This window comes from Vombatus ursinus, unplaced genomic scaffold, assembly GCF_900497805.2.
Source record: "Vombatus ursinus unplaced genomic scaffold, bare-nosed wombat genome assembly UNPS02014973.1, whole genome shotgun sequence".
NCBI lineage: Eukaryota > Metazoa > Chordata > Mammalia > Diprotodontia > Vombatidae > Vombatus > Vombatus ursinus.
Window position 1 is genome coordinate 21,135,765 of NW_020954751.1, and position 26,239 is coordinate 21,162,003.

The window sequence follows — 26,239 nt, forward strand, 5'->3', positions numbered from 1 at the left end:
TGTGTCTTAAAACCTGAACCTCTATTTGCTCCTCCCCCCAAAAGAAAGACCTTATAAGAAGATACAAAGAAAATAATGAAAATTGAAAAGTTTTATTTCAAAGGAGAGAATTTTCCTTAGAGATGTTGGTTTGTAGTCATTGAATCAAATGCTATAACAATGGATGAGTAAATTTCCACATGGGAAGTCAGTATGAGTGCATCAGGATGATGGAAGTGATCAACTGTCTGCCATAATAATGCACAGAGAATTGACCCTTGTAAGAAAGGTCATAAGAAGAATGCACTTTTTCAAGACTAGATCCCATTCCTGATTAAAATGTCTCTTCACAGTTCCTCAAAGAAGCAACAGAATCCAGCTGATTTCATCAAAAATGGTGATGATCTGCAGCAATAGTGAATCTCTTGGAATTATGCCCACTGAGTTTCTTTGGGTCCACCACATCTTCGATATTTTGACAACCCAGTATTTGAGTAATAATTGGGTTGATAAGCTAACAACCCATATCTCTATGTTAAACTGAACACTTCTCAAAGGAGACTGGTTCTTTAGGATACAGGTAACCCAGAAGGCCAAGAAAATTGAACCTATTGATTAATCCCAAAAGAATGCCATTGAAGAAATGGGCTGCCAAGCAAAAGGAGGCTCATTGTTTAGATTAGAGACACTTGCAAAAGAGATGGGGAGAACCTTCAGAAAATGCACATTCATAACATCTAATTTTAAGAAGCTCTTTAAGATGCTATTAAAATGTACCATCGAAATCCAAGTTAAAGAAGAGTTAATTCTGATTTTAAATATCAACCTAGTTTTAAAGATGTTATCTTATTCTGAGAATATCTGATACAGTATTGACAGAATGAACAGTTAATGTCTAACTTTTAAGTTATTCCTTTTAAAATCTTTGAGATAGATTGATAGGATAACAGATTTGGATCTAGAAGGAATCTTGGAGATCATTTAGTACAACCTCACCATTTTTCAGATGAGTAATCTGAGAACAAAAGAGGATAAGTAACTACCCCAAGGTTACACAGCTAGTATCTTAAATAGTAAGGCAAGACCTTGAACATATATGGTCTGATTCCAAATCCACTATAGTTTCCATTGCATAGCTATGCTGTTTTGAATCTTTAATATGAAATTTGGGCTTTTCCAGTCCAAACCTTATTTGGGTTTGTATATCTCTTAGCAGAGAACTGAAGAATGGTAGCTCTGAGATACAAACTTATGGTAGACTCTGAAGCCTACAGGTAAATATTAAAGAAAACCATCCTGGTATTAGATAGAAGGACACTTTAAAATCAGGATACTTCAAGGATCAAAATACATCTGCAAATATATATTTATGTTCTTTAACCCAAACCCCCCCCCCATTAACCTAGGCTTTTAGCACACATTTCTGTTAATGTACAAAAAAAGAGGCCCCTTGAGGAATTTCTAGTCTGGCCAGAAGAAAAAGGAAATCCTCAATGAAAAGGATCATTTGCATGAGTTTACAGCCATCTGTGGCAGGCTTTGATAATTGGTGGCAATGACTGACCAACTTGGCAGGTAGCTCTAAGAGAAGCAAGATGATTTATTTGTCTTAGAACCAGATGGCTTGAGTTCAAGCCCTAGTCCAGTACTTGTTAGCAGTCTGACCTAGGAACATCTTTTAATCTCTCTATGCCTCCATTTCCTTATCTGTAAAATGGGATAAATAATATTCTGACTACCTATCTCATGAGGTTGTGACAGAAGTCCTTTTGTAAATGTTAAAGTGTCACATAGATGTCAGGTATTGTTATTAACTGAATTGAGATCTTTTCAAGTTGGTTCATTATTTCTTGTTATCTTGTCTAAACTAAGGCTGGATGGAGTGAGGATTTTGTCTTCAGTGCATACAGTAAAACCATATTGTTGCTGAGAGCCCATTCTGTAAAGGCAACAATAGGAATGATTGGTGGTGGGGTGGTAGAGAGCCCCTATGTTAACAACAACAGCAAGTCTCCCCACCCTACCCCTCCAAAAAATAAAAACTGGAGTATCCTCTCATCTGACCCATGACACTTAATCATCTTAAAATGGATTTTTTTTCCAGCTGTTACCTTGGATGAATCTGTTTAGCCCCTCCAGGTTAGTCATTCAGAAACAAATTAGCATTTTAAAGGGACTTCTTGGAGGGAAAATGACATTTACTACTAGTATGTATCCCAATACAGCATAGCATCAGAAACAGACAACTGGTCTTGAAGCAGGGAGGAAGTAAGTTCAGGTTCCATCTCAGAATCTCAGATACACGCTGGCTGTGTGACCCTGAGCAAGTCACTTAACCCTGTTTACCTCAGTTTCCTCATCTATAAAATGAGCTGGAGAAGGAAGTGACAAACTACTCCAATATCTTTGCCAAGAAACCTCAAATGGGATCACAAAGAGTCAAATCCTGAAATGATTGAACAAGTAGGTAGATGGGCTAGAGACCAAAACCACATGTGGAAAAGAACACTGATTTGCCCATGGGCATCAGATGCAAATATTTGTGTCCTTTGGGAATGAAATGACTAGATTTATGCAATTGGCATTGTGGGGGAAAAAATCTATGGGAAGAGACTTGTAGATATGGTGTTTTTTGTTTTTTTGTTTTTTGTTTTTTTCAGCAAATGTAGCCATCTATTTTGGGGAAACCCTCTGAACAAATAGGATCTTGTGTGGGATTTGGTAGATTTCAGTTGAAAACCTCACCCCTGGCCCTTTTGTTCAGACTTCCTCTGAATCAGGGGCAGGAGTGGGAGGAAGCTTAGAGTCCCATTAGACTAACTTCTAAACCCTGGGATTGCTGGGAGTAGGGGGAGTGAAGAGGAAATCCTTCTGCTCTTCTGGAAAGCACAAAGTTTACATTTCCTTTCATGAGGATTGGGGATGCACTGATGGGGGGTGGAAGCCATAAATAACTATCAGAGATATTCTTAAGATCTTGAGGTGGAAGATCTAGTTGAAGGAACTGGGAATGTTTAAACCATAGAAGAAAAGACTCAAAAGGGGATATGAGGATATGATAGATGTGTAGTAGAAGTAATCGAAGGTCTGTCATGGGGTGAGGGATTTGACTTGTTCTATTTTGCCCCAGCAGAAATGATAGGGGAAAGTTTATATATATATACACACACATATATATATACATATATATATATATGAATATACACATTCTTTCAAAAAATAGTTAATGAATTCTTAATCTGTGAATGAAAATCCTCTTTTTACACAATACTTTTTTAATGGAAATGCCAGTTTTGAGGGAAATAAAGTGCCTAAGGAAAATTTGAATAATGCTTATAAGTCTTTTGTATGTGTTTTGATGGTGGTTTCTGTGCCTTAGTTCATTAATAAAGGAGAAAAGAAGGCATAATATGTCACATTACATTTTCTCAGACCATTGTTCAAACAGAATATATTCTTTTTTTTTCCTGAGAAAATTACCAAGGTAAATTAATTATATCCATTCTCTCTCTTTCCCAGTAGGAAAAGCACTTTCACATAATGACCACAATTCTGAATTCATCACATAAAAATGCTTTTTTTTCAATGGGAAAAATGCTTTTTAATTTGCTTAGGAAAGTGTCAGATCTGGGAGGAGTGGAATATCGAATAACAGAATAGTCAAAGAGGCAGAAAAATACTGGGGGATGTGATAAGACCCCTACAACCAAGGTCCGGCAACGTCCAGGCAGGTAGGAGATCCTAGATATCCCTAGAGTCCTGGGTCAGTGGTGTACTGGAGCCGGCTTGAAAGAGCTGCTGATAGTTAAATCTCCAGTATAAGCGTTTGCACCCAAGAAATAAGCAAGTTGCATTATCAGGCCCTGATTTATTGTTTTGTTGATTGTTTACATCCAAGAAAGTGATGGGGAAAGTATTAGTTATGCATTAAAAGTAAAAGTATGTCAGGCACATTTCCCTGAGAGACCATTGTTAAACATTTCCCAGCACACGGTTGCGGTTGCATAGGATTGTATCTCTAGAGGTGGAAGGGACCTCAGAGGCCATCTAGTGCATACTTTTAATTTTACAAATTAGAAGAGAGGGCCTAGCATATTAACGGATTTGCCCTACGTCACACTGGGATTTGAACCCGTCTTCTGACTCTAGAGTCAGCATTCTTTCAATGGTACTATGAAAAGCTGAAATTTTATTCTTTGAATTAGAAGGAACCTGAAAAGTCACCTTGTCCAAGCAATACTCTGCTCCCACCTTTTCCTTTTACAGGAGAGGTTATTGAGGTTTCATGATTAAATCATTTTTTTTCATAGCAAATCAGCGGCCCGAGCTGGGACCCAAACTCCCACTTCTTCTTGGTTAGGAAACTGTAACGAGCCACATTTATACTCTAAGGGGTCTTTCCATTGCAACATGCTTTTTTTTCTGGGGTCAGCAGTAGACAGCTTCTAGGCCCACAACTAGACATTTTCCTATATGCATTTAATAGGTCCAAAAGAGCAAATGGAAAAAGGTTTTGGGGAGATGCTTCTGTAGTCCACTAGAGAAATATCTATTTCCTGGCAATATCCCTGGCTGCTCCCAATTCACCTCCTCGCTCCCTCCCAAGACAGTCCATTCCACTTTGGGGTAGCCCAAAATGTAGGACTACTATCAAGCCAAAATTTGCCTCACTCTATCTTTTACCTTTTGCTTCTAATTCTTCCCTTAGGGGACAAGCAGAACCAGCTGAATCTAGATTTCCAATGAAAGCCTTTTAAATACTTAAACACAGTTGTCAATCATCCCCCCTCCCCTCACCTTCCCCCTTCTCTTCTCTGGGCTAAATATCCCTATAGGACCTTCAACTGATTCTTTCTTTAACTGTGTGATGTCTGTTGAGAGACATCATTGATTTTAGAACCACGAAACTCAATTTACACAGCTAAAGTAGAGATTTTGGATTGGAATCTACTTTACCCTAAATTATCTGGATTGGCTGTGTGGACAGGTTCCCATGAAAATGAAAATTATGCCCCTCCGTTTCCCTTTGATTGCTTTCTATATATTTGTGTGTGTCTTGTCTCTAGCATTAGATTGTAAACTACTTGAGGTCAGGGGCTGTTTTTTATCTCTTTTTGTATCCCTAGCCTTCAGCACAGTGACGCTTAATAAATGTTTGTTGATTGATTAATTGATTGTGGAGTTACAATCCAGAGTTTCCTTGTCCAGAATACATTAAAATCAATTACTCCATGGGTAATTACAGGGAAAGCTAGGGATTTCCAATCCCACACAATTGTTATTCCCCTGAGAAATTCACAAACTTCTTTAGGTATACAACTGACAACTATAAAAACAACAATAACAAAATCAACCAAATCTCCAAGTATTTATTAAGTACCTACTATGTGTCAGGCATGTGGTAAGCACCTTAAAAATATTATCTCATTTGATCTTCACAACAGCCCTGGGAGGTGTTATTATTATTCCCATTTTACAGTTAAGAAAGTTGAGCCATGCAGAGGTCATATGACTTGCCCAGGATCACACGGCTAGCAAGTATCTGAGGATGAATTTGAACTCAGATCTTCCTGACTTGAGGCCCAGCGCTCAATCCCTTGAGCCACTAACTTGATGTAACTAAAAACAAAAATTACTTTCCATATATTTTGTTTGCCTAGAATATGTAGTTCTTGACCCAAGCAAGAAAATCTTTATCAGGATTATACATGCAGCATTGGAAGGAAGCTCACCTAATGCTCACTTGGTAAAATTACTTGCTCAGGGTCAAACAGCTAACAAGTATCAGAGGTAGGATTTGAACCCAGGTCTTCCTGACTCTAAGTAACTGTTAACACTCCTGTAATAGAGCTCAGGCTATTAAGTGGTACAGTGAGTAGAGAGCTGGGCCTGGAGTCAGAATAGACCTGAGTTCAAATCTGGCTTTAGACATTTAAGTAGTTGTATAACCCTGGGCTTAATCTTTGCTTTCCTCAGTTTCCTCAACTGTGAAATGAGAATCATAATAGCCCCTACCTCACCAGGACATTGTGAGGATCAAGAGAGACGATATTTGCAAAGTGTCTGACACACTGTAAGTGCTCAATAAATCCTCGTTGCCTCCCTCCAAGTCCCCTGCTCTATCCACATAGCAAACAGGAAATTGGTCTGAGTATAAAGGGATCTCCAGATACATTCCTTCCTTTTGAGATCTTAGTAGGACTAATCTAAAAGATTCCTCGTTAAAAAGCAAAACAAACCATCGTTTGTCTCCCAGTTCTTTAGACGTCCCAACTGAAACAAGTACATCTAATTTTAAAACTCATGAGACAAAGGTTGCTTGATGTTTTTGCTGACTTGGCTGTTGAATTTGTAGTGATCTGTCTTGCTTTTTCTTTTCTTCCTCGCTATTGCTCAGGCATTTCAAGCTGGGAGTCAAACATGAGTGAGTATTCTTTCTGGAGTTTTCACGTTTGAGATGGTTTAAAAAGGGAAATTCTAGGTGTACCATGAACACGTCTGTGCATATGCATGTTCGTTTCATGGTCCTGCAGCTGAGTGATGGATGGTCACTGTGGCAGCTGAGCTAAGATGTACAGAATTGCTCAGCAGAGCTTGGCACTAAATTCCTTGAGCTGGAAAGTCCCCTGCTGTTCTTTCCTGAGGCCTCTGCTCACTCATAGAGGAAGGGGACCATAGCAGATAATGGGCTCCCCAGCCTCTCTGAGCTGAAGCTTGTCAGTTATGATCAGCGCTAAGGAGCAATCCTCTTCCTTTGCACTGGGAGGTCTCACCTTCCCTATTTACCTTTCCTGTAGAGGGTCAAGTTAGAAGCCTGCATCAGTTGGTGACTGCCCTGATTAAGGACCAGAAGGTACTCTAAGACTGATAGAAGAACAATATGTATACCTTAAAGAAATATGGTTCTTTTTGGTGGGGAGAGACCTGTGATGTTATGGGAATCAGAAAAATCTCAGTGGGGAAAATCCTTCCATTGATGCAGATTGGCATTTGGGTTGTCATTTATAATCTTAGCTAATTTTCTGGGGCACTGAGAGATTAAATGACTTGCTGAGAGTCACTTAGTCAGTATTGATCAGAGACAGGATTTGAACCCTGGTTCTCTTGACTCCAAGGTTTGGCCTCTTGTCACGTGTTATGCTTCAATTTTATCTGTATAATTGTTAGGATTTGACCATTGTGGAGAAGAGCCCTGGTGGGATGATGGTGGAATAAGGAGAGTTAAAATTAGCCATTCCCATTTTATTCCAACAGAGATACCACCTGGCCATTAAGTAACAATGAGAAATGATGCAGATCCAAAAAAAGCGTGCTTTCTTTTCTTTTCTTTTCTCCTTATGAAAGGTGGCTAATCCTGGAAAAAAATAATCTTTGCTTTAACCATTGTAGGTCCTATGACAAGAACCATCATTTCCTTCCATGGCCTTTAGTCCACTCATGATTTCAAAACAGAAAAAGAAAAAGAAAAGCCAAAACAAAAGCAAAACTAGACCCTAGCACTGTCTTTATTTCCATGGACATTTATAACAATTCACGTTGGTAAAACAGAAGCAGCTACCGTGACCCCACTACCTTATGCTCCAGGCTGGAGTCTTTAAACATCAGTGAGAAAGGCTTGATATGCTCTCTTCTCAATTTATCGCCACTCCGTAAGTCGATGGTGTGCTCTATTCTCTTGTTAATTTCCTCAGGCCCAGACTGGACATGCAAAGCTTGTGCAAGATGGTTTGGAAGCAGATTTATTGAATTTCTTGTTAGGGCAGCGAGAGTCTAGGGGAAAGCACATGCACAAAGAATAAACTGCTAGTCCCCTTTGGGTTAAAAAAAATAAAATAAAAAATTTAAAAATGCAATGTTTTTAGATCATGTTGCATTGCAAATTGTAATAGCATTCCATGCATTTTTATTCAGTGAAACCTACGGGAAGCAGAAAGTCAGAAATCCTTTCAGAGAAACATATTACAGTACAACAATTTGTTGCTTTTGCATCACATTTGAGCGAGGGCACTTCTCCCTCTGTGTAGGTGCACTGAATTCCTTTGGTTAAAGGTTTGTATGCTTGGAAAGAGAATCATAGCATCACACACACCGCGTCAGAGCTGGAAAGGACCTTAGAGATCATCGAGGCCAAGAGCAATTTGTGGCCCAGAGAGGGGAGGGACTTGCCCAAGCTCAGATCTGGGCCTGGTCTCTAAGAGGGCCCTTCCCTGGTATGAGAGAAAGAGGAAAAATAAAGCAAAGAACCAAATAGAGGCAAATTCCAAGCAGTCCACAGATGCGATCTGCTCCAACATGAAATCAGAGTTAGATTCCGCAGCTTCCTGTGGTCTTTCATTTGGCTGTGGGGGAGATAATTTACAGAGCACCATGTTGCATTTTTTCTATCTGGAACTGGCTCTCATCTTTAGACCTCTTTAGGGATAGATGGCCATGAAAATGTTAATATACACAGTTCATATTTCTGTAGCACTTCACAGTTTACAGCAAACCTGTGAGGGTAGGAAGTGCAAGCATTCCTAGCCTCATTTTACAAAAGAGGAAACTGAGGCTGGCCCCAGCGGTAGGTGCTTAGTAAGGATAAGAGCTGGGACTTGAACCCAAATCTTCTGAATCTTAGCCCCTTCTATGACACTGGGGTAATGAATATATAATTTCAAATTCGTTCAAATTTTTGCCCATATGCCACTGCAAATTTATATGCTCATAAAAATCTAGAGCATATCCTTTGAGAAAGAAAATGCAAACAGAGGCATTCTCCTGCCATTTTGGCATTTGTAGCTGAGAGGTGGTATGATTACTGTGGCTGGTAATAGGATACTAAAACTGACATAAGAGTAAAAGTTGACTTGGCACCTTCCTTCCAAATATGGTGAATAGACAACCACAGTTACCAGCCTATCTCAAAACAATAGACAAAAAGCGCTGTTTGGTCAAAATGGACTAGAGCAATCCAGAGACAGGGAGCTCTTTAACCCCTGAGGTGGTTCCTTTGTGCGGTGAGGATTTGGTACTTCAAGTACCAAGGGGGAGGGAGGCAGGGTAGAGAGTCTCATGACTGCATGCTTGACCCACTCTTTTCTCCCAGCATTTCATTTGGCACCCTATTCAAGGGCACAAATTATACTGGCCAAAGAATCCAGAGTGAGAGAATTTTAAAACTGGAGTGGATATAAAGGGTCTAAGCCTTCATCTCTGAGACAGGAAGGACTCAATAGTTGAGTGACTTTCCCAAGGTGATATAATTAGAGGCAGAGCTGGTACCCTAGTCCACAGCATTAGTCAGAGTTCCATCAATCATAAAAATCAAATTTAAGCCTCAAACTCACATTCTAAAAGCGAGAAAATTGGGGCTAAGAGAGGCACTCACATCCAAGGTCACCCAGTCAATGAATGACTGAGCTAGGAGTAGACAGCAGGTTTTATACTTCTCGGTCCCGTGTTCCTTTCATTATCTTTAAGCCAAGACTTACTCTGAACAAATGACAGGATCTTATATGGCCTCATGCCCCCTGACTTTTTTTTGTGGAAATACATTCAGTTTTACTATAATTAGGAGCTCCAATGGGGCTATAGTTATAGTATCATGGGATCATAGTTCCAAGAGAAGGGGTGATGGGTTACATTTTTTATTTTACAGAAAAGGAGAAGTGAGGCACAGGGACAGTGAATGACTTGCTCCAGGTCCCACAGGTAGTATAGGGCAGAATTCTGGGAGAATTTGAAGACACCTCCTCATCCTTGGTCTAGGACTTTCTGAGAGGGGTGTTTTTGGCCAATGAACTAGTGAATATAAACTTCCAAGCAAAGGAAAACAAAAAAAGATAGATTTTTCAGGGTGGTAGAAGAGAAGGACAGAGAAGGAAGAAGAGGGTAGGGAAACAGAGACAAGTTTCAGTAAACTGAAAAAAATAAGTGCTGCAGAGACCAGAGTGCCCATCTACTCTCTCCTGAATTCAGTACTATTAGAACAACCTCACTGAAAGCAGGGGATTACTTGAGGAAAAATGTTTCAGGAGCATCAGGCAGGTGTCTGGAGTTATTTTTCTCCCTTTGAAGGAAGCATGAAGGAAGAGCATGCAGCTCTGGTGGGGCTTTTACTAAGTGGCTTACAGCTATGAGGATCTTGCTGACATGGACTATCCTTTGGAACTTTGGTGGCTAGCAACAGGGCGTAGAATTGAATATATATATACACACACACACACATATATATTCAAAACAAAGATGTTTCCCCTTTTAAGTTTTCCTTCTACAAAATAGAAATATGCTGTTTTAGGCATGTCACATACACATTCTCACAGGATCACCTTGAGGGATATGATGAAAAGGATGCCATACCTCCAGGGCCTTTAGGGTAGACCAGCATGAAATCCAGAGTAAGGCCAAGTGCCCTGTGACCAAGGGCTCAGTTCCCATTGATTGTTACTGCTTCTGGCAACAGGCCAATGGAAACGCCCTGACTGAAGAGTTCCACCAAATGCTACTGGTTAGTTTCGCAACTGCTCATTTCAAGGCAGAACAGAACTTCTTGTTGTAGCTGTTAAAAGGTTCTTAGCAGAGGCCTTATGAAAAAGGCATTTTGTCAAAACTGCTAAGTCAAATCAGAATGCCTTTCTTGATTTAATCATATCTGTTATTGTGAGGGCAGTGACAAATATTTTGTCCAGAAAGTCATCTCTTAATCACCATGTACAGACTACATATGTTGGATTATCAGAGACACACTTTAGTTAAAATGTTCTCTCTCTCTCTCTCTCTCTCTCTCTCTCTCTCTCTCTCTCTCTCTGTCTGTCTGTCTGTCTCTGTCTCTCTCTCTCTCTTTCTCTCTCTCTCTGTCTCCTCTCTTGGCTAGTGTGCTCTTGGTTTTCTAATCCAGATTGTCTAGTGGATTCTGGCCAAGGAAGAGCAAAATCATGTTAGCATTAGCTTAAGTGACACAGAGAAGAAAGACGGGCAGGACAGTCTGCTGCCAAAGTAATCCTATATTATGTTCTATGACATCAATAACTTATGTACCATTTGTAATTTGTGATTATCTGTGCCAATGATCCCTTTCATTACTGGAGTTAATTGTGAGTTGACTACATACATATTCAGTTTTAGCAAGAACAATTAAAAAAAATCAACTGCCAATTTCACTGGGGAGATCTGCATGGAGTGTTTGGGATAATTTATCCTTTTCCTTGTTTATTCTGCTGTGGTCAGACTGGAATAAAACCTCTAGCAGTAGCATTTGGCTTTATCTTCAACAGTTCACAGAAATACAAGATTGAGTTAGTTCAGAAACATGCTAGATAATAGCACCAACTTCATGATACTATTTCCAACTGAAACTGACCTGTGAACTGTGGGGAGCTATGCTTTCCATGAGCAATTTATGTAATTGGCTCAGGAATGGGGAAATAAAAGAAGTGGAAAGATGAAGATGGAAGGAAATGTCATGAGATTAGTGATAGAATTTTTTTCCAGGAAGTTTGTACCTACACATAGGAAAATCAGTGTTATGATGAACGGGGTATGCCAGAGTTTGGGACTGAGCTGGCCTATCATATTTGAGGCACACAGCAAAGAATATTCACATTAAACATTTTACATTTTAGAGCTGGGAGGGACCTCAAAAGTCATCTAGCCCAACCCCTTTCTTTTTTAAATGAGGACACTGAGAACCAGTGAGGTTAAGGGGCTTTCTGAAGGTCACCCAGATGGTAAGGTACAGAGCTGAGATTCATACCCAGATCCTCTGATGCCAAAATCAATGTTCTTTCCATTGCACCAACCCTGACATCTGGTGACAGAGAGTAGTATTTTTGCCACTCAAGAAATCCTGAAATTGTTTTCCCATGCAGAACTGACCTTGACACAACTTAAAAGAAAAAAAAAGGCCTGCTTGAATCTAGCTTTCTGAGCATAGAAGTTCCTTCTAATGCTCATGGGCTCTAAGTCAACCATCAGAAAATGAAATTATTATTATATTCATTTTTATGTTACAATATTTTTTTAAAAAAAGTCCCTACGTGTAAGTGCAACGGCAACTATTGAATGCTCTTTTCTCAGGTCTCTGTGAAGGAGTTCTAACTCTGAACCCTCTACCCTGCCCAATAATAGTTCTCTGGTGCTGATTCCCCTGAGAGTGGGCCTCTCTGCTCTCAGACAGGTTGCTCTTCAGGTAACAAAAGTATTTCTTATAACTGAGCTCAAGATGCAGAGTCTTTCCAGATTGGTAGATTTTGATAGAATTTGTGTTAGTACTAAGCTGTTTAGCAATCTTACATTTATGAAACCATTAATTTCATATTTAGTACATGAAATCTATGCAACTGAAGCAGCGGACAATTGCTTCTTTGCATCTGACTTTTTTCCCTCTATGTTATCCATGGAAAACTCACCTTCCATACACATGCTATGACTTCATGGAAAATTACAGACTGACATTTATCAAGCCATATCCTGCTAGCGAGGAAATTATTCCCAGAAAGTCTTTAGAATTTTTAACTGCATGCCTTTTGCCATTAAATTGCAAGGTGACACTGAGAAAATTGGTATCTCATTACACTAAATGATAGAATCACTGAATTTGAAAGCTAGAAAAGACCTCAGCGGTCATCTAGTCTAATATAATCATCAACATAGGAGCCCTTCCTACCATAACTCTGATAGGTGATCATTCAGTCTCTCTTTGAATACTTCCAGGGATAGGATGTTTGCTAATTTGTGCAGTAGTTTATTCTAATGATACATAGTTCTAATTATTGCAAAGATCATCCTTGGAAGCAAATAATCACACAATAGTCCTAGTGCTAACCTCTGAGATAATAAGTTTACTCCCTTAACAAAATGGCAACACCCAAAAATTTGAAGACAGGCATAACATTATAGAAATAGTAATATCTCTTAGTCTTCCCTTTTCCAGGCTGATTATTCAACAATTTTTTCATATGGCATGGTTTCAAGGGGCTACCCTCTTGTTTATTCTCTGATTTGTTACTATCCCTCTAAAAGTGTAGTGCCCACAACTGGATAAAATAGAAATGACAGCCAAATCACATCTGGGCTCTGTTACATCCCAACTAAATAACAATAATAAAAGCTAACATTTATATAGAGCCTACTATACTACTACAGGCACTGTGCTAAATGCTTTATGATACTCACAACAACCCTGGGAGATGGGTACTATTATTATCCCCATTTTACAGATGAGAAAACTGAGGTAAATGGAGGTCAAGGAACTTGTCCAGGGTCACATAGCTAGTAAGTGCCTGAGACCAGATTTAAACTCAGTTCTTCCTGACTCCAGTCTTGGGCTTAATTTGTTGTGCTACATAGCTGCCATCTAAAGCTGGACAGCTAATAAAGACTAGAGCTGAGAGTCAAAATCATGTCCCCTGACTCTGAGTCCAGTGTCATTACACTGCTGCAGCAGTGTATTATTAATATTAAGAGATACTGACCTCGCCATTAGTCTGTTTCCACATGTAGCTTTTCTGGGTCCAACAACTCAGAAAAGGCTAGTTTTAAAATTCCATTCTGACTTTGGAAAAAGGATGCTTTCTCTGCACAAGCTCTCAAGGAGAATTCTTGCTGACCTGAGAAGATGCATATGATTTTGTACAAACTTGGTGAAAAATAAGATTTCCTTAGACATCACACAGTTTTGACTACGCCTTGATCGAAAAGACACTAAGTTAAATTGAGTGGAAAAGCGGCATGTCACCAGTCTACTAATCTAGGCTTAATCTCACTTTATGCTTCATCCAGAATGTTTTTGCCCCTCTTCCATCTCCTACTCCACACCCAGTCATACATTAGCTTCTCATGTCTCTGTGCATTTGTTTACACTATTCCCTATCAAAAGACTACTACCTCTCTTCATTGAATTCTAACTCACATGTTACATCCTCCATGAAGGCTTCCTTGATTCCTCTATTGGTAACACTTACTTCCTTGGACCTTAGGTAGTATGTTTTGTCTATTGAATTCCTATGCATGATTTAAAATCAAATCCAATTCAGATGCTACTATATTCATGAAGATTTCCCTGATGCCCCCATTAGTCATTTCCTTCCCCCTTGGATTTCCCTTAGCAGCATGTTTTTATTAATTTCTAAAACACAATTTAATGTGTATCATAGTTACTTATGTTTATATCCTATACTCCAACTATAGTAACTACTAGTAACTACTTCAACTACGGCTTCACATAACTAGTAGTATAGCAACTAGTAGTAAATACTTCAACTAAGCTCCATGAAGGCAGGAATTCTATTTTATCTAAATCTTTCATTTCCCCCAATCACCTTCCATAAGTGTCTTAGACAGTAGTGAACTAATAAGTATTTGTTGATTTGAATAAGACTAAGTGTCCAAAAGGTAATGAAGACTTTCATGGTGGGTTACATAAATAGCCTATACTGTATAACCAATGAGTAACCTTAAAGATAAATAGGAGTAGAAAATATGACCAGAGGAATTTAAGTTAGATAGAGACGATGTGTTAGCTATAGGGCAATGGTGAGAGGCAATAGGTAGGGAATTTGAGTGCTCTACTGTCATCCTCACAATGTCAGGAGAAATTGAGGAAGGCCTCGAGCACTTTGAACACCTTGTGGTGATCATATGGGAGGACATAGATGATGCTGTACAGGATGGGCAGGTGTGGATGGGTTGGAAATGCATTGGTAGAAGAAACCTCCAAGTTGATGAAATCATAGATTCGATTGAGTATTCAAGTAGGCATCTTGTAAAAATATACAGTAGTTGTTTGAATGCCAAACTTTCTGTCTTATCAAAGACTACCTATAAGTGGGATTACTTCACACTTCCTATTGATAGCTGAGCTTTACAACCCAGCATATATATTAAAGAAAACAGAATACTTTAAATTCATAGCAAGAATATATTTGACATTATACTTTCTACCCATGGTCCATGCTGGGCTTTTTACTCTATTATTTGGACGAGACACAACAACAACAACAACAACAACTACTACTACTACTACTACTACTACTACCACCACCACCACCACCACTACTACTACTACTACTACTACTACTACCACCACTACCACCACTACTACTACTACAATAGCTAACATTATATAGCACTTTAAATTTTATAAGGTACTTTACAAATATGATCTCATTTTATTTTACCAACAATACTGAGAAGTAGATGATATTATCATCCCCATTTTACAGATGAAGAAACTGAGGCACACAGAGGCTAAATAACTTGTCCTGAGTTAACAGCCTGGCAAAATGACTTGCCCTTGCCTGAGACCAGTTTCAACCCAGGTCTTCCTGACTCAAGGTCTACTGTTCTGTCCACCTTTGCATATAAAAAGGCTATCTGCACTGCCTGCGTCTATGCGCTAGTGGATGGCCAATGTTCCATTATATGGATATTGATGGACAACACCATAAGCTGTTTGTCCTGTATGATTAAATTTTCTGAAAACACAAAAAGTTGTCTTTTTTTAATCATCAATTCCAAATAATCTGCTTGAAATAGTATAAAGGTAGGCTTTTCCTGACACTTGATATCTTGATCAAGTGCCAGTTGGGGTAACCAACTTGCTTCCTTGGACTTTTAGATACTGCATTTCTTGTCTCAGTTGATAGTTTTTGCATAGGCTGGGTAGACCAGTTCCTTTTTCAGCTTCTCCTGTGCTTTCTGCCACGATCCTGATTGATTTTACCAAGCTCTTCAAAAACAAATCTGATCTGTAATCCAGGGACTGTAGCTGATGAATGAGGGATGTTGTTGCTCTCCAGAACACTGACAGTTTCTGTATAACTCAGTGTCAACGGGAAATGGGATAATCATCCAATTAACTTGATAGCTAGACGCTGGCAAACTACAACTCACACAAACAAGAACAATCTCAAAAGACCTCTTTTGGGTCTGAATTATTTAGTTTTTCATATAACACTACAGATAAAATTTCTAAAAATGTTGAAGTAATGAAGGGAAAATTATTTGGGGAGAAGGAAGAAATGAACAGTTTGGGAAAATTAAACTTTAAATTCAATACCTGTATTTTTTTTAGCACATCAAACTGAAAAAAATAGATATTTAATAAATTTTTGTTAGGCCGAACTGAATTGAATTATCTTCCTTTGCAGATCTCAAGTCACTGATGATTTAAGAACCCAAAATGATATAACATTTTGTGCACATAACTTGGTTTGCTCTAAAAAATGGTATCTGGCATGCTAAATTATTCAAACAATGATTATACATTGCACATTTAATTTATTTGTAAATGTTATAATAAATGTTTTCTCAATAGGCCACCACTGAAGTTTTACCTTGGTTTCCAAATTACATGATCCTGCATTCTTGAAGACTACGCTAGTAGAGATCAAATTTTAGCAGGTCCATCAAGGGTCTTTACATTCTGTGCCTAAGGACCAACCTAAATGAGTTCTGAGAATTTCATTTCCAGGAGGTTAGCCATCAAGTAATATTTTTTTTTCTTTTCTATCAACAACTCCAGAAGAGTATGGCTATTTTAAATGTAGGAGAGTGGCCACAGTGTTAGAATCATGGATCCTGCAAGTTGTGACATGATTTATAGTGGATAACTGGTTCTTGCCATCTAAGACAGCAATATTTTAGGAAAACAGATAATTTTACTATGTTTTATTATTATTATTATTTCTTTTGTACCTCCTGCCACTCATAATGTCAATTAGATACACAGAGCACTGAGTTTTAGAAAGGAAGGGGATAAGAACAAGACATGTGATTTCATTGATAATGGAAAATTCCCTGGGTAAAGAAAGGCCCTCTGCCAATTCAAGACAATACAAGTCTCTACAACTTTCAGTCTTAAAAAGTGGCCTAGAACACAAAGGTTAAACAACTTGCCTGGGATCACACAACCGGAATATTTGGATCAGGATTTGAACTGAGGCCTTCCTGGCTCTTAGGGTGACTCTCTATTTGCTCCACCTATATTACTTAGGGGGAAAAAGGTGGAAAAGAGTCCCCGCATCCCTAACCTCACTGAATACTATTTTTGCTACATGGAAATTGGTCTAATCAATTTCTTTCCTGAGCCCACTATCAACAGTTTGTTTTCATGCCTTTTCATTAGAGTTCTCCACTCCTGGAATCTTCTCCTACCCCAAAACAGGTCTCTTAGAATCCCTGGCTTCTTTTAAGACTCAGTTCCTAAGAGCTTCCTTCTTCAGGAGAACTTTCTTGGCCCCCCAATTGTTAGTGCATTGATCTCTAAGGTTACCTAATGCACATGCACATCTCTGTCTATAGATATGTATGTATGTATGTGTGTATTTATCTACACACACATATGTATATATGGATAGATAATAGATGATAGGATCTATATCTACACAAATATATCTTAGATCTTCTATAGAATGTAAGCTCCTTGAGGACAAGGACTGTCTAGTACCTACTCTTCAACTTCTAGAGAATTGTCTGGGGTCACTAAAAGGTTATGTGACTTACCCAGATTCAGAGACTAAGTATAGGTCAAAGGACAGCCTGTCTTTATTGTAAATGATTTATAACAGCTACTGTAAATAGTTTAACACAAATTTATTATTACATCTTCTTCATAAATCATTTTGGGGAGTAAAGAGTGAGTGGCGATAAGTAAATGCTTTATTGTAAACATTTTATGTTTCATTCTTAAAATTTCATTCATTTTCCCCTTCTTCCACCATTTTAGGGTGAAATGCTTAGGATTCTTTCGCCCTTAGGATGACATGCTGAATTTTTTCTCTCCCCCCATTTTTTAATCAACTACCTCACCTGACTCAAGGTTTTTTACATCTTTGACCATATTAACTGATTAATTAACACATTTCCAGTTTCTTTTCTGGCTAGAACTCTCAAACAATTTCTTAGGGTGGAGTGGGGGAGGAGTTCAAATAGGTTGTTTGTAATTGTTGACAATTACTTGAGTTTTCAAGAACTCCTGTGGGTTTTGATGTACATTTATAGTTCAAAATAGTCTATGGAAAAAATACATTTATCTCTGTCCCCTCCACTCTTTCCTTTACATTGGAGACTCGGAAAAGCTGAAGAATATTATTCACTGTTAACAGATCCAATTATCTGGTATAATCTGGTATAAACCACTCAGAACTCCTGGAAAGGTTTCAAACCCACTTGACTTTTGGAACAAAGTGAAAAAAGCAGAGTACCTTTAATGACTGTTTCCTGGCTGAAATCTGTTAAGTGGTAAGTTATCTTTTGAGTCAGAGCTAACATTAGCCCTAGGGTTTTCAATGTCAGAAGGAGATATGTTACAGGAAGATTTAAGATTTACTTCAGGAAAATTTCTGAACAAAGCATTCTAGGTTCCGGACCAAGAGTCTACAAGCTGTCCTGTCTAATCAACATCAAGCCTGTGGCCTCTCCTACAGTGATAGGAGTTTTTTGAATTTAGAAACAGCTCTTCAAAAATTGATTCCCTTTATTTTATAAAAACAAACAGACTCAAATGTTAGAGGAGTTTGCCTGGGATAGCATTTCCTCATCAGATAAGCGCAATGATGTTTATTCTAGGTATTAATAAGATAAGAAGATTTGTGTTATGCAGAACTCTGAGGGGAAAGTCTATTATTAGCAATTATTCTTTACAAGAAACTTGGAAACACTGACTAATAACTAGGCACCTTGAACTTTAAGCAGCTGGGTGGTGCATCAGATAGAAGGCTGGGACTGGACTCGGGAAGACCCATGTTCAAACTCAGTCTTCAGATACTAACTAGCTGGGTCATCTTGGGCAAGTGGCTTAATCTCTGTCTACCTCAGTTTCCGTACCTGTAAAATGGAGATAATAATAGCATCTCCCTCCCAGGGTGGTTGTGAGGATAAAACGAGTTCATATTTATGAAGTGCTTTTCAAACTTTAAAGCACTATATAAATGCTACTTATACAATAAATAGGATTTCTTTTGCAGATGGGGTTTATTTTGGAAACTTTAAAAACCTTAAAGGTCTAAATAAATTAAGACACACACCCCTAACTTTTTTTTTGTTTTGTTTTGAGATAGGTGGGGATATGTGAGTTAGTTTATCTAAGATGAAGGATGCAGTCACTTAAGTGACTTTAAACACCAAGAGTTGTTTTCCCCTGATGCTTAAAAGGTATCTCCAGAAGTAATTTCTGTACATAGGGATATATGCTGATTCTTTTGAATCACTTAGAAAAAAAATTATGTACATGATATAGGTCATTAACTAGTACAAATGGTGTGTGACATTGGTTCCTGCATTACCATCAAGGAGCAACATTCAGAGGGGTGGAATGTGACTGGAGCTTAATATGTCCATACATTATCAGGGTGTACCACCTTTGGGCTTTCCCTACCATTCAGGTGGAATCATAGAACTGATGGAAGGAGGTGTGTGCTTAGAGAACTTATAAGCCAATTTCTGTTTTTTATAGAGAAAGAATGAGGCCTAGAGAGGAGAAGTAACTTGCTGAAAGTCACAGGGAGTTAGTTAGCGGCACAGCTTGGTTTCAAACCTAAGTTTTCTGATTTCCAGCCCAGAGCTCTTTCTGCTCTGACATACTACATCTCAAAAGTGCAACCCCTCTGAGATTTGAACTTAGATGATAAGTATTCAAAAGTCCAGAGTATTAATGGGTATACCAGCATTTCACAAACATGCTCTAAGGAACTGTGGCAATGTGACATGAATAGGAATTCTGGGAGAGAATTTTGATGCTAGTTATACTTTTCCCTCCAAAGTATTAAAAATGAAATAATGCATACATCAAAATGCTTCTTATATATGATGTTTAGGGAGCATTAAAATAAGCTTAATTTTCTTTATTTTGTTCCAAAATTTTCTCAACTAGAGAAAGAGACAGCTGGAGGTGTAGTAGGTACAGTGTGGGGCTTGGAGTCAGGAAGACATGAATTCAAATTCCATCTCAGATACTTGTTAGCTGTGTGACCCTGGGCAAGTCAGTTAACCTCTATTTGCCTCAGTTTCCTCAAGTGTAAGATAGTGATAATAATAATAGCACCTACCTTGGAGGATTGTTGTGAGGATGAAATGCAATAATATTTGTTTAAAAAAAATGAACTCAGCACAATGCCTGGCCTAGAGTAGGTGCTGTATAAATCATTATTCCCTTTTCTGACTAGTCTTCCTTCTGGTAACATTCCATACTTTCATACCCTTCCAACAAGCTTCTATGGGCTTTTCCATTATAGTCATCTTTACTGTTAAGTGTTAATAATCAATTCATATTACTTACTATTAAATAATATTTAAAAAATAAAATTTTAAATGATGTTAAAATTTTAAAAAATATTTTAAAAAATCAAATTCTCATCTTTTTGACAGTGTTTAGCTATAAATAGCCCTGGGTTAAGTTGTTATTCTGTTATTATTCTTTAATATTTAATATTCTACAGGCAATTAGTCATAATAATAATAATAATAATAATAATAATAATGATATGCTCCTACAGTGCTTTAACGTTTGCAAAGTGCTCACGTAAACCTTCGTTGTTCTGTGCTCAAATTGGTTTGGGGAACATTAAATTACCAAATGACTCCTGAATATTAATGATAAGGTTATCGGGCAGGGATATTGCCAGATCTTTTTTTCCTCATGGAAATAGTGAAGATAGTTTGTTAAATACACTCTCTGCTGGAGAAGGACAAGAATGGCCTGATTCCCTGAATAGAGAATTAAAATTCTCTTTAGGACTGCACCCTTCTTCAGACTCTTTTTTTTTTCTCCTCTCCATAACTTTTTTTTTCTCTACCCATTAATCTTCTCCACTTCATCTTCTGCCCTGTTTTAGTGTTTAGCACATCAACCAGACCTTTTAGGCCACATGCATGTGAAGCAATTTTTCCAGTCTTAAGATATTACTCAGTCACAGGTGGGCTGTTAACACTCCATAGCACTTGTCTGCATGGTAAGCATGATGGAGAGGGAAACATTCTGGGCCAAATCGCAAGATAGGCCAGGCATTAGCAGAGACTGAAAGTAGGCAAGGTAGTTCAATTCATCTGTTTTTCTGCTCACACAAAGTGTTGTGATCGAAGCAATAGGTCATCTCTAGGAATGAAATCCTAGGCCTGGGTGCAGGCTTCAGCTTTTCATCCTAAGGAGGAATAAACCTTAACTGTTTTCTAAAGGCTTATGATAGATATGGTGAGATACCTTTAATGCTCCAGGTCATACTCTAGTCCAAACTAGTTAGACTCCCCTGGCAGAATCAGATTAAAATATAATTGAGAACTATTTAACAAAATAAATAAAAATATAATAAAACATAGGTAAGATTAATATGTAGTATTCAAAGTCAATATATGGCCAGTCATGATCCAATTTCTATTTGAACTGAACACCATCACTTAGCAAATTGCCATCATACACTAGAGGTGTTTCTTGGGAAAAAGGGCTGATTTCACAACAATTCATTGTCTAATATTCATTAAATTCTTTAATTTCCCAATTGCATTTCACCCTGTACGGACTGATTTCCCAAATATATAATCACAGGATTTCAGAGTTGAGCCAGTTAGTCCAACCTATGAATGTGTGGGAATCCTTTCTATGAGTTTTCTGAGATGTGATCACCCAGCCTCTTCTTGAAGAGGGGGAAAGGAGAAAGGAGTAAGTATTTATATAAAGTGCTTACTATGTGTCAGGAGCTTTATTACCTCATTTGATTCTCACAATAACCTTGAGAGATAGATGCTATTATTATCTCTATCTAACACATAAAAAACAGAAGAAAACAGAGGTTAAGTGACTTGTCACTTGTCACTTGTCAGCTAGTAGGTATTTGAGGACAGATTTGAATTCAGGTCTTCCTGATTCTAGGTCCATTGATTTATCCACCATGCCACCTAGTTGCCCTAATGTTGAGAGAATTGGGGAAATTAATACCAAGGCATGCCATGGCCTATTCCACTTTGGGGAAGCTTGAGTTATTAGGAAATTTGTTATTTTATAATTATATATTAGTTATTTATAATAAATATATATTAGTTATTTTCTTTCATCAAGCCTAACTCTGTCTGTACACTTTTTGTGTATTTTCTACTTTTGACCTTAAGGGCAAGCAGTATAAGTTCAAATGCTTTTCCTGGTATCAGCTTTCCGAATATTTGAAGAGGGTTATCAACTTCCTACCTACTCTTCCCATCTTGTTGTCCTGTCTGTCATCATTTCTTCAGTCTACACAATCTTTGTATATTATGGTCTCTATATTATGGTGAGTTCCCCTCACCATTCTAGCAACCCATTCCAGTTTTGGACACTTTATGTAAGAGAGATTTTCTTCACTTGGACTATAAATCTTTTCTTGGGCAAAGTACAATAGCCTGGTTTTGTATTAAATGTATCTGCGTTCATTTCATCTCAGTAGAGACTGCATCTTATAATAAAGCTTTACCCCTACATTTTTTTTAAAAAAGAAAAATATATACATTAAATATGTAGAGTTTATAGCACAAGCAGGAAGGATGACAATCTAATATAACTGTGAGTATCTGGTTGCCTTCTTGTTTGTCAATATATATATTTAAAGGGAACAGAGGAACATTAGGGAAACATCTGACCTTTGTATTTCTCCTACATGTGAATTGTACATAGAAATGCAATATCACAGTGATGATGATGATGATGATGATGATGGTGGTCATGAGTAAGATAAAGATTGCTGCATGATTACAACAATGTGTGACAGAAATGAGTCTTATGCAGTACTCTGTTGGGAGTCTTTCCTTTTCCTCTACAATTTTTATTTAACTGACTAGGAAGAATACTTGGGATGTCCTGAAAGACATATATAGTGATGATAATAATATACCAAAGCATTTGAATAATACTTTAAAGTTTCCAAAGTTGTTAATGAGTGTTTATCTATTTTCAGTTAAAATATTGTTTATAAGTATCTCTATGGATAAGTGGGATGAGAAATATAATAAACACTAAAGAGAAATAAGAGGGGAGAAAAAGCCTGAGATTGGGCTTGTATTGATACCTAGAGGGCAGGAAAGAACTAGAGCTTTTGCCCTCAATTTGCATGGGGGAGATGATACCAACAGAGTGGAGAATGCTCAAACCTTTTTCTTGAGTTGTTTGAGAAGTTGTGGGGACTAAAGAGCTAGTAGCATCATAAAAATTGGTAAGAAGCTAGAGACAGCTGTGCTATCTCCCTCCCCCACTCCTCCTCTTTTAAGTAGCAGAGAGCAGCAAGCAGGATTTGGGATGTGGGGATGGCTTAAATGCTCTTCCAGATAACAGCTCTTCAGCTACTTGACGATGGCTATCAAGAATTTGGTACTCGCAACTTTATTCCAAGGATTTATACCCATCTTTGGAATATTTACTAAGATCTCTGTTTTGTTTTTGCTCTTTTAATAAAACACATACTTACATACATCCCCAAGTTCTCTCTCTCTCTCTCTCTCTCCCTCTCTCTCTCTCTCTCTCCTTTGCCTACCTTCCTCTCTCTATTCCTTCCCCTTTGTTCATTACTTTCTCCTTCCCTTACCTCTTTCCCAACCAGATGAGGCCCAATCTACTTTTGAATTGCTCTAAACGTTAGGAAGTTTCTCTAACATCAAGTCTAAATGTAACTTTCACCCATTGAGCTTACTTCCTTCTGAGATCAGAGCTCAGATACAGAAAGTCTAAACCTTCTTTTAAATGATAGGCCTTCAAACACTTATCATGTCCCTCCTAAGTCTCCTCATTTTCAGGTATCCAACTCCTTCAACCAATCTGTGGATGGTAGGGTCTAGCAGATCTTCACTAAGCTGGCAGCATCCTCTCGACACTCCTTAGCTTATTAATGTCTCTTCCATGGTATGTAGTTGGCATCCTTTGCTTAACAAATGTGCTCTCTCTCTCTCTCTCTCTCTCTCTCTCTCTCTCTCTCTTTCTCACTTGCTTTCTATCCACCCATCCATCTATATTTTCTTACTTCAATGATTCTACATAGCAAGCTGTGTCAACAGAAGTCTAAAACAATTGGTCAATCCAAATGAAAAAAAAAAAACAGCCAATATCAGTGAAGCACCATCTGGATATTTCATATACGTGATTCCAACTTTTGAACTGACTGAATTTTTGAGTGAATTGAATAGATTTTGGCACTGTATAGACTCAGCCTTGCTATGTTTTATTTACTTTTTGGTATATTTCAAACTTATTAAACTCACATCTAGGTCATAAGGAATGAATGTAATACCTGAATTCATAACTGTTAACCTAATCTTATGACAAACTTGGAATGCCCCCAGAACTTCCAAGATTTTATTATAGTTCAATGAACAGTTACTTCTGTAATACCTTTTTAAGGTGTGAAGATTTCAAAATAAATTGAGTTATTAATGCTAGAAATAGCTATGGAAAGGCAAGGCTAAGGAAAGAAAGAAGAAAAGTGTGAGTGTGTGTAAGTGTGCATAAACAAAAGTCTCTCAAATGTTAAAAATTAAGGAAAAATAGTTTTAGGAACAACAACTTAGGGCAAAAATATGGACTTTGTCTTCACCAAGTAATTAGCATTCATACTTGAGGTAACAGTTTGCAAAAAACATTGGGAGAGATTTCTCAGTCAGCAAGGCATGCACAACATAATCCCATTTATCGTCTCATAAAATCAGCTTCTAGCACCAAGGCAGAATGTGCCATATACTGCTCCAAAGAGGGAGAGAAAATACCTTTTAAAGAAAACAAGGGAGGACATATGAGGACTTAAACATTCTGGAGAAGACTGAAAATACCGCAAGAAAGCGATAGAGGCATAAGCACTGCATTTTGGCCAAGTTCAACCAACAGCTTCTGCAAGTTAAGCCTGAAATATGCTTTATTTCAGCACCGATATTTCCCACACAAATGTAAATGCCTTAACCTGGCCTTATCTCACTGTGACCGATCAGTCTTTTAGATTCAGAAGAAAGGGAGGTAACAGTAAAGATTTTAACCTTTTCCATGTTTATTTTCTCTAGGCAGGCAGATTTCACAACTCTATGACAAGGAAAATTGTTCAAATCTAGGATTTTTTTTCTTTTTCTCATTTTAACTCACAATATTGTCTTTTTAAAGCATCCTGATTTCATTTCTTCTCTTCATTTACCAATTATCATTCCCAAATTCCACTTGGCTAGCCAGGATTTCAGAAATTGCTTGTCGGGCAACCATTGTCATAGCTCTGACTTTCATTTTTCTCTTTTGAAAGCATGGGAGGGGAGAAGAATAATGAGGCTAAGCAAGAAAATATATATTGTTCCTGAAACCTCATGCATCATTCTCAGTTATTTCTCCATACACAGCAAAATGATGACTTTCTGACCTTGGGGGAGAAAAAAAAAACCTCAGGAATTTCACTTCGTTAGCCCCCTAAAAGTCTACTCTCTCAGCCTGGGACTTTGTAAATTTAATAACATAGATTCTACTTTTTAACATATTTAAGGATCTATACACACATATATATATAACACACACATGTATGTATGTGTATATATATTGTGCATATAAAATATGGCATCACATCACATAGTATTAAAATTTTAGTTGGGCCCAAAAAAGAAATGAAAAAGGAGAGAAAAAACCAAACTTCTGTAACACCAAATCATAAAACCCTCTGGTATTTCCCAGAACTGATACATAGGTTAATTCTTTCCTAAGGAGATGTGTTTAATCATTCAAAATAATAATGCATGTTGGAGAAAAGGATAAAGATGAGTTTGTTTTCTCTGAGTCTTCCATTACTGAGATGCATTCAAGCATGCTTTTATAGATAATGACATTAAGGAAAGTTTGACTTACATTCTGTTTCCCCACAATGTTATCAAACGGGAGTTCGGGGCTCCAGGATCCTTCTGTAAATGTGGCCCCACTGTTTCTCCTATCTGAGGAGCTGACTGACTCCTTTACAATGTCTTCGGGCAAAGTCAAGAGATTTTCCTCAGGCTGCTTTATTAAATAGGTCTCTATGTTATGTTTTCTCAAGAACTCATTTCGTTCTTTACCGTGCCCTTCTTCAACGTTATAATCACCATTGAGGCAGTCCAGTGTGGCTTTGGAGATGTGAATCCTCCTGCATGTACAAAACAGTAGTCAGTGGACATCCTGGATAAGTGCTGTCTTGTCTCCATAGTTTTGCCCACATTTCACATTGTTATTTTTCCACTCAAATACAACATTTCTATTGGACATGGGGTACTATATAGGTACTCACTTAAGTGTAACACTAGTTATCCTGAGATAATAATAGTCAATATTTACATA

At 37.9% G+C, this 26,239-nt stretch overlaps 1 protein-coding gene across 1 annotated transcript in view; it reads right to left on the reverse strand.

The window, feature by feature from the left end:
- Window positions 1-26,239, reverse strand: part of LOC114030674 (adenylate cyclase type 8) — a 361,242-nt gene that overhangs the window by 120,679 nt on the left and 214,324 nt on the right. The window contains exons 7-8 of the mRNA XM_027845528.1: window positions 25,778-26,048; window positions 7,552-7,749 (exon numbers count right to left, since the gene is read on the reverse strand). Coding sequence (XP_027701329.1) covers window positions 7,552-7,749; window positions 25,778-26,048 — 469 coding nt within the window. The remainder of the gene's footprint in view (window positions 1-7,551; window positions 7,750-25,777; window positions 26,049-26,239) is intronic.